General features: G+C 37.0%; 2 protein-coding genes across 2 annotated transcripts; one reads left to right on the top strand and one right to left on the bottom strand.

Moving 5' to 3' along the window:
* The first annotated feature begins 537 nt into the window (after nt 1–537).
* Nucleotides 538–3,311, top strand: LOC121249874. The gene is made up of 2 exons (XM_041148707.1): nt 538–720; nt 2,680–3,311. Exon 2 carries the CDS (start codon nt 2,693–2,695, stop codon nt 3,128–3,130), a length of 438 nt encoding a protein of 145 aa, XP_041004641.1. The 5' UTR covers nt 538–720; nt 2,680–2,692; the 3' UTR covers nt 3,131–3,311.
* A 1,220-nt stretch (nt 3,312–4,531) lies between these two features.
* LOC121249872 (subtilisin-like serine-protease S) lies at nt 4,532–9,055 on the bottom strand. The gene is made up of 11 exons (XM_041148706.1): nt 8,834–9,055; nt 8,606–8,700; nt 8,400–8,497; nt 8,159–8,317; nt 7,534–7,645; nt 6,925–7,453; nt 6,753–6,847; nt 6,415–6,657; nt 6,217–6,331; nt 5,891–6,077; nt 4,532–5,474 (listed from the first exon to the last, which is right to left on the bottom strand). The coding sequence occupies exons 1-11, from the start codon at nt 8,936–8,938 to the stop codon at nt 4,912–4,914; spliced, it is 2,301 nt and encodes a 766-aa protein (XP_041004640.1). The 5' UTR covers nt 8,939–9,055; the 3' UTR covers nt 4,532–4,911.

Raw genomic sequence — 9,055 nt, 5'->3', positions numbered from 1 at the left:
ATTTTTTTTAATTATTTTATAAAAAAGTTAAACGCATATCAATATAGTTAATACATTTAAACACATATTTCAATCTATTTACATTTAAATACATTTCAATTAAATTCACAAATTATTACTATTAATAAATCAACTCAAATCATTTAAAATCATCTTAACATCTAAAAGCAGTCTTAGGGAAAGTTTGAATAGCAAGTTAAGATTAGATAAATTGATATAAAAGTTAAAAGTTAAAAGAAATATATTATTAGAATATTATTTTTTAATATTATTTTTATTTTAAAATCTGAAAATTAAATAATTTATTATATTTTTTGTAATTTAAAAAAATATAATAATTAAATAAGATAAAATGAATTTAAATGATTCTGTTATTCAAACCTCTGATTGATGGAGATAGGCCGCGTTAGTAAGAGAAATTACTTACATCAGTCGTTATAACCGCAGCATACTGTGTTGAGGGGAGGAAAAAAAAAAAAAAAAACATTATATATAATGTGCGGAGAATGCTGTTGATATATAGCCGTGCTCCGTTAGTAAAGGTTCCAAGCCAATTAGTTTTCAGCCAATTACCCATTCCACTCCCGGCGATACGATACTCGGTCAGAGACAAAGATTGTTAGGGTTTTTGCCCCTTCCTCAGTTCCCCCTGCCTCTTCTCGCCGCTGCCTTTTTACAGCCGTTTCTCCGCCACCCATTCGGTGGCTTGCCCTCATTCAGGTACTATATCTTTCTCTCTCACCACGTTCTCTCTCTCTCTCTCTCAGCTCTGTCTCTCTGTCTATTTTTTGGTTTTGTCTGAAATCAGGCCTTCTAAGATCAGCAACTCAGGTTCTGTGTTCATACGGTCAGAGCGGATTTCTTTTTTGCGATTATTATTTCATGAATTTTTGGTAGATTATTATGACTTGGGTCGGTGATTTAGAGCTGGTTTTTGTTTGGGGCTTTGCATCCTGATTGAATTTCAAGGGAGTTGTGTTGATTTTGGGATTCAAAGTGTATGTAGTTTTCTATTGTTTGTGTATACAGAAGCGGCCAGAAGGGAGGCGTTTCCTTTGTATACTTGAATTTCTCGATTTTTTAATTTAACTTGATTTGAATGTTAGTTATGCTAATTTATGGAAATTGGTTTGTGGTAGGGAAAAACATAAATTCAAAAAAAAAAAAAAATCTATTGAACCGTCCACCTAACACGCCAATCCGACGTCCGCTCTGTTTTGGCGGAGTCAAAATGGTGCGGAGCGGGTTTCTTCCTTTTGGAGATGGAATCGAGTTGGAGTCGGATATTTGCAATCTTGGGTTCAAAACTCACTAGATATTGCTGAGTAACAAACCATTGAAAAATGTTGAGCAGAACTGGATTTTTAATATAAATTCTGCGAATTGTAAAAGAACTATTGTTGTAGGTTTGGTGCTGAGTGACTGCTCTTAGAAGAGGTTAGATTTTGTAGTCTAAATATATTGAGGACATGGATCAAGGTGGGTCCTAGCAAGTCTACTGTTTCTTGGGTTTCTAGATTGGTCAACGTGAAAAAAAGGGGGTAAAGACGTATGTATAGTTCTATTTATAAGCAGTACATATCAAAGGCCTGTGCAAGGATCATTGTTGAAACCGGTCCAGCACTTACCAAAAAACAATTATAACCAGTTAATACTCAAATTTTGGATCAAAATGAGAACCCAAATATGGTGGACCAGGCTATACAATGGTGGCCAGGTGACTCTAGGGCTGCACTTTGATTAAGGAGCTGCGTTAATATATGGGGGAGCTATCTAAATTATGCTTTAGGTAGTAAATGTAGAACAAAGCCTTCTCCGAGTTTTTAATACATGGTTAGTTGGGGATTCTTTTATACGTGTATTTATTCTTTTGAATCACTTTGTCGGATTGTCATGCTTGCATATAATTATTGTTATAGTTGAGGATATAGTTGTTGCACTGTTTTGGAAGATGAACTGAAAAGCTCACTGGAGCCTTACGATAAAAGTGCCAAAAACTATTTAGTTTGAGAAAGAAAAATATGATGGCTCCTAGAGATTGTTTGCACCCAAGAGGATTTGAACCTTAGACCTAGGGGAGCATACCCCCAAGCCCAAGGGGTTCTATGCTTTCTTCTTGTTACTTTTGAAAGATGGTTGCAAGCTACTCAATCTGTATGATCCGTTTATTATATAGGTTTTCTTTTCTGTTCAACATCCAGATTCTTGTCACTATATTTCTCTTTTCCAATTTGGTGCCACATAAAATCATTTTTTGGGGCATGGGCATGTGCATGTGCGGTGGAGGGTGATCTGAAGTATGTTTACAGTGAATTACCAAAAAAGAAAACATTTTGTAGAATGGAGTTATTTGAACCGCAACCTCATCCTCCACCATGTTCTTAGGGAGAAGAGTCACCATCTTAGTAAAAGCTCGTAGGTGTATTTAAAAAAAATAAAAATAAAACAAGGAGAATTAATTTGTTCTAGTGTGCTCAAGTTGTATGCATCTTTCATTGACTCAGTATGTAAATACGTATTTAAACACCATAAACTCTCTCCTCTCTCTCCAACCATCTAAACAAGTGTGGTATTTGTAGACAAAAGCCACGAGGTTATCCGGAATATCTTCCAAATTTACTTTCTATGTTTCTCTAGGTAACCGGTTTTAGTGCTTTTGTGGTTGTGAACGGTGTGCAGCAGTTGGTTGGAAATGCAAGATCCAAGGATGCTACAGTCTGAGGAAAACTTGAATCCAAAGATACGGAAAAAGAAAATATCAACCCAAAAGACTTCTTTGTTTCATTTACAAGGAAATGATGTCAAAGAGGTTCATGGGGGACAAGGGTCTTTGTCACTGAAAACAGGGCCAAAAACCTCCAAGAGAAACTTGAAGAATGAGGTTTCACCATTGTCCCAGCAGCCGGAGAGATCCAACTCCGATTCATTGCCTGATTCTTCTACATCTGGAGGTGAGTACCGAGCATTGAGACGGAAGTATTTGTTGCTCGAAGAAGAGAGCTTTGCACTGGGGGGAGAGCTGAGAGAGATTGAAGACGAGGTCAAGACCCTTGAAGATGAGAAGCTTGTGCTGTTGGACCAGCTTGTTGTGTTAGAAGGCCTACTTGATCCTTCAGAGTTGCAGTCGTAGATGTTGTACATACCTTTGGCCTAATCCCTTTACATCGATAACAATTACCATGATACTCAGTATAATAGTAATGTTCAAAGATGAAAGTGTAGGTCGAGAGTTGACCCCTTTCTGTAAGTTCCAAATTCTCTGTATTGTCTTTAATCATCAAATATGAGATCCTACCAAAGTTGAAGGACTACTGACTGATTACCATTTCTCTTTTTAGATTAAGGATAAAAAAAATATTTGAAGACTTTTACATCACACACCAACCACCAGTATAATTTAATTTGAAAAATAAATTTTAATTGTGTTATCCATTTTTGTATCATATCATCATAAATTTTAAGTAATTGAAAAAAAAAATTAGAAGGTCAAGAACATTATTTAATTCAAATTTAGCATTTCATCTTATTTTATTTTTATGTAATTCAATAAAATTAGTCATAAAAGAAAGTCACGTCAAAACAATTAACAATCTGGTTATAGACAAATTTTTTCCATGAATGCATTTGAGTCTTAGGGTTGTAAAAAAAATCAATGAACCGGTAAAATCGATTGAACCGGTGTGTTTGGTCCAGTTCCTATTCTTGATAATCAAAATTGGTTAGAAATCGGTTTGGTTTTGGTTTTGATATTTAGAACATTAGTTCAAACCGAACCAGACCTGTAGATGTAAATATATATATATATTTTTAATTTTTTATATGATTTTTTTATATTATATGCTAATTGTTAATTAATATAATATGAGATTTTAATCTTATTATTCATGTCTATTAATTTTATAACATAAATTAACATTTGATTATGATATAACATAAATTAATCTTATAATTTTTAATATAACATTTAAATTTTGATGACATAAATTTTAATTTTATAACATAAAATTCATATAACCTGAAATTTTCATCTTAAACATGAATATTAATATTATTAATATAAATTTACTTTAGATCAATCACTTGCAAAAGTTTTGTTAGAGTATGATTTTGTTTTTCCGTAAAATTGAAAAAATCAGACCAGGCCAAAATTGGAAAAACTGAAAATTCCGATTTCAATGTTAAATTCAATCCGGTATCAGTTCACTTCAATATAGTTCCAAAACCGAAAGTTCCAAAACCAGACCAGTTACACGCATGATGATGTATAAAGATAGCCAAGTCATAACTTAGAGAAATGATACTTGCAGTCGTGACTGTGTAAGCGTCGTACAATCACTTTAAAAAAGTAAATAAATATAGGATCCACATGAAAAAAAATTAATTTTTTAATAGTAGACCTCACTCTTTTTCAAAGCAATTACACAGCGCTTATACACTCTACGACTGTATGTAACATTACTTCATAACTTAACCCTTCCTCTGGCTGCTTTTCCTGTCAACTTTTGTTCATAAAATATAAATATGTTTTTTAATAAGTAACTTTGCCTCATAAAATATTTATTTGTCACAAAGAGGAAGCCACAAGACTTAAGGCTCAAAATGATAACAATTGATGCCATCAAGGTCCATCGAGATTTACATTTGATAAGCAAAAGAGGAGCCAAGGCACCACCAGATACATATTGCGTGGATAGGACAAATAAAATATATATCTCGTTTCATATGCTGGCATGTCGCTAGTTTAACAGATTACCGGAAATTCCATAAACCAACCATCTCCAGGCCTATCATTCTAGGCTATAATGAATATCGATCTTCTTCTCTTCTCTTTTTTTTCTGTTCTGAGCAATGAATATAGATGATCTTCACTTTCATTTCAAAGCTCCTAACCTCTAACCCTTTCAACTGCTGTTATCTCATCAACCCCAAGTTTGAAGGTGCAACCCGGACAACCAGAGGGCTACTAACCAGTGAGTCTCTGTTCCTCCATGACAACAACCCAAAAACATATCCCTTTGATGGAGCAGCCACCTTGAATTTCACGGTAAACTTGATCTTCTCGCCGAACTGGTCAAAGATTAATCGCTTCGGCACAACAGTGACATTGATTCCCCTGGGAGAAGAAACTAAAGCATTATAGATACTTTTTGGTCTCCCAACATTGGTCACAGTTCGAGTTACTGAGAAGGTGTCCTTGAGATTAGGCACCGTGATAGAAGGATAGTTCAGAGAAGATGGTGTTCTGAAGGCCCCATGACATGTACTGTTGTCTCTTGTAACCAGATGTAATGACCTCTTGTCATAACCAATTGAACAAAGAAATGATATGTAGTCTCTTGGTTTTGCATCATAGATGAGTCCTGGATCAAGGACCCTCGTTGGGTTCACAAACCCAGAGCCATAATCAAATGCATTACCCCTTCTTCCTTCCGGATCCACTATGAGTGGTTTGCCGTTCTTATCCAAAACAGTAGCTGCATTTTCCATCAGTAATCAGATTCTTATGTGGAAACTTGTTGACAGTGATTTATGGTTAGTAGACTTCATTTATTCTAAGCAAACTGCTAAATGCAAATATATATATATATATATATATATTCCTTACATCAACTTGCAGGAAAATTGTCTTTGATTGGTTTTTAGAACAGAGCAAATGGACACCAATATTGGGAAATACTTGAGTCCTTCATAGCTTCATCAATTTAGGTGGATTCGACAAATCTATTATCAAAAGAAGGTTGAGAGAAAGAAAAGTTTTTTTATGTCCAAGGAGGACAAATGAATCTATCTGTGTTTCACATCATTCTATAGAACTGGGAATTCATTCAACTACTTTAGGCTATTTAAGTATCTATAACAAATCATCAGGCAAAACTAAAAAAAAAATTACCAGTTGTCATGATGGCTGATTTAATAGCAGATGGAGACCATGAAGGATAAACAGCTTTGATCAAGGTAGCAATTCCTGTTACATGTGGGCAAGCCATTGAAGTACCAGAAAGAATGTTGAAATGCAGTTTTCCAATTGCTGGAGACCAGGCTGCAAGGATGTTCAATCCAGGAGCTGTGACATCAGGCTACAAGGAGAACAATCAGCAGTCAGCAGGTCTTAAGAATGTAGTGAAGATGAACCAAGAAAAAGAGGTATGAAAAAGAATGGAACATACAGTTGCAAAATCCAGCATCCCCAAAAGAATTTCTAGAAAGAAATTTTACCTTCAAAATCTCTGGGGTCAAGGCATTGGGACCTTTAGAAGAAAATGCTGCAACGCGGGGTGCTGGTTGAGACCCCAATGTAGTCTTTGCATGGAAAATTCTAGACACTGGTTTCCTGTTCACGACAGAATGGCCTGTATCAGAAAAATAATAAATTAAAACACACACTTTTCCATCCTGTGTAGATAATAAACAAACCGTGTGCTTTTAACATAAGAGAGGATCTGATCCACTTTCTCCCTCCCAACAATAGCTGCAGGTATCACAAATGGGATGGCAACATCCTTATCTGCTTCATCAACTAGTATCATGCCAACTCCACCAGCTTCTTTCACTACCACACTCTTTTCCAGCTTTGACTCCATTGAACTCTCTGCATGTCGACAGACCAGGACCTTCCCTCTGGCCTTGGTGCTATTCAAGGAACTCTCCAAACAGTAACTGAGGAAGAAGTAGGACAGGAAAAAAAATAATTCAAACTTTTCCTTGGTGTTGATGTGGTAATTAAACTGACTACCAAGTACCTTTTGCTTCACCTGGATTGATAAGGAGTGAAATATCCAGCATAGGCTTGGGAGGCAGAAATGATCCTCGCGGAGGCATTCATTTCAAAGAGACTGAGACTTTCACCCTATACAGCAACTGAGAATTTATTAGCCTCGCTAATATTAAAAAAACCTCTTATTAGAAAGAGTAAAACAGCATTACCGTGAAATTGGTACCATCACCTAGCATGATATCGGAAGAAAAATCTCTATCTGTTGAGCTAGCAGCAACAGTCAGCATCCATGGGGCAAGATTTGTTGCAGAGCCTTGGTTTCCTTCATTTCCAGCTGAAGAAACTACCAAAATTCCATGAGCGGTGGCATGGAATGACCCCAAAGAAATAGCATCTATGAAATAGTCACCCTGGGGAGCAGCAGGACCCAAAGACACAGACAAGATGTGAACCCCATCTCTGATTGCATCATCGAAGGCAGCCAGTAAGTCCACATCATAGCAACCGGAATCCCAACATGTCTTGTATACTGCAATCCTGGTCATAGGTGCACCACCTCTAGCTCCTCCAGCTGCCAGCCCCTTATAATTCATATTTTCGACATAACGACCGGCAGCTGTTGAGGCTGTGTGGCTTCCATGACCAGAGCTGTCCCTCGGAGATCTAAATGACATTTTGTTTCCTGATTCTTCTTCTGCTTCGTAGCCACTCATATAGTATCTAGCTCCAATCACTTTCCTGTGCCATTAAATTTTAAGCAATCCTGAGGATCCTCTTTTTTTATGTTCATAACATGAGTTTAAATATTAAGGTAAAACCTGTTGCAAGATGAAGCATTGAATGCCTCTCCCGATTGGCATTTCCCTTTCCATCTGGAAGGCACTGGAGGCATGGCTTCATCACTAAAACTTGGGGATTCAGGCCAAATTCCTGCTTCAGACAGTAGTCAAAATTAAGACCTCTAGTTTTTTCCCCCTCCTTGAATGGACAAAGTGCATTAAAATGGGCCCAATCAAACTGGAGGTGCATGGAGAATAAGATGTATAACGGTAGTGGTAGAACAGGGCATAACATCCCTATTCTTCTTAAGTTCTAAATAAGTTAAAGAACCAGAAAAGGGAAGATAAATTGAATAATTAACATTTCTTGATAATTCAATCGTATTAAACAGCAAGCACTTGATCATGAAACAAAAATTCCCGTTATCTTCAACAAGGTTTTATCTGACCTATAGGAGCGTTTAATCATATATACCCGCTCCTGCAACTGCTTAGTTACTGAAAAAGAGAGATTCAAATGAAGGGTTCTCATTTTTAGGAGGGAACTAATTGCCCCTAGTGTACTCCGAAGTGGTAGATATATTAAATAGGAAAGGAGGAACGAAATGTTCTTCAACAGGAACAAGTTAAAGTAAGAATATGAAAGATGTCAAAGAGTTCTGACCGGTATCAATGAAACCAACAATAACGTTGACTTGGTTCTTGGTGGAGTACCCAGGAATCTCCATGGTTTCCTCGCCCACAAGACCCATGAAATCCCACGAATGAGTGGTGTGTAGCCTTCTTTTCGAATTGGGAAACACCGAAACCACTCCCGGTATCGCTGTTCAAATTGTCATTCACACTGCAATTAGTCCCTGATTCTTGACGCGAAAACAAGGGGTTTTGAAAAGAAAGATGCTCACTAGAAATCTGGAAAGCTTGGTCTTCCGTCAACTTGGCAGCAAAGCCTCTGAAACCATGTCTGTAACTGTAAACGTGAGATGCCTGTGCTAGCTCGATGCTGTTCCACAACCAACCCAAAAATATTCTCAAACATATATAAGAGAGTCATGCAAAAAGTGACAAACCCAGTAATGCAAAAGACTGGAGAAGCACAGAAACACCTTACCTTCCTCCATGAACAGATGCAAGCATTTCATGGTCCTGACTCAGAATCTCGTTTGGGTTTCCGCCAGTTTTGCTTCCCATATAGACTACATAAACCTGGAAACCAACCCAAAATCTTCAAAAAAAAAGCAAACCACCCAAGCATCTGTGCAACCAAAAAGAAGGGGGGGAGGGGGAGTAGAAAAGCTTTTTTCTGAGAATATCCATCCGAAATTATAATGTAATTAACCTTAGCGCAAAAGCAAAATCTGATCTTTGCAAGAAAAACACCAAGAAACAGATAAAGTAAGACGATGCAACGTCTCCTACTCTCTGCATAAGCGAATGAATCCATTTCCAAGAAAATAGTCCTCCACCACTCCCGCTCTCAACTGCAGTAAGAGAGAGAGAGAGAGAGAGATGCCAAAAGGATCAGGCTTTCAGTTGCAGTGTGTAGACAGAGTGACAGGTT

The sequence above is a fragment of the Juglans microcarpa x Juglans regia genome, chromosome 2D, assembly GCF_004785595.1.
Source record: "Juglans microcarpa x Juglans regia isolate MS1-56 chromosome 2D, Jm3101_v1.0, whole genome shotgun sequence".
Lineage (NCBI taxonomy): Eukaryota > Viridiplantae > Streptophyta > Magnoliopsida > Fagales > Juglandaceae > Juglans > Juglans microcarpa x Juglans regia.
Note: the sequence above shows the minus strand (reverse complement) of the source record. Positions and strands in the feature narration are given on the sequence as shown.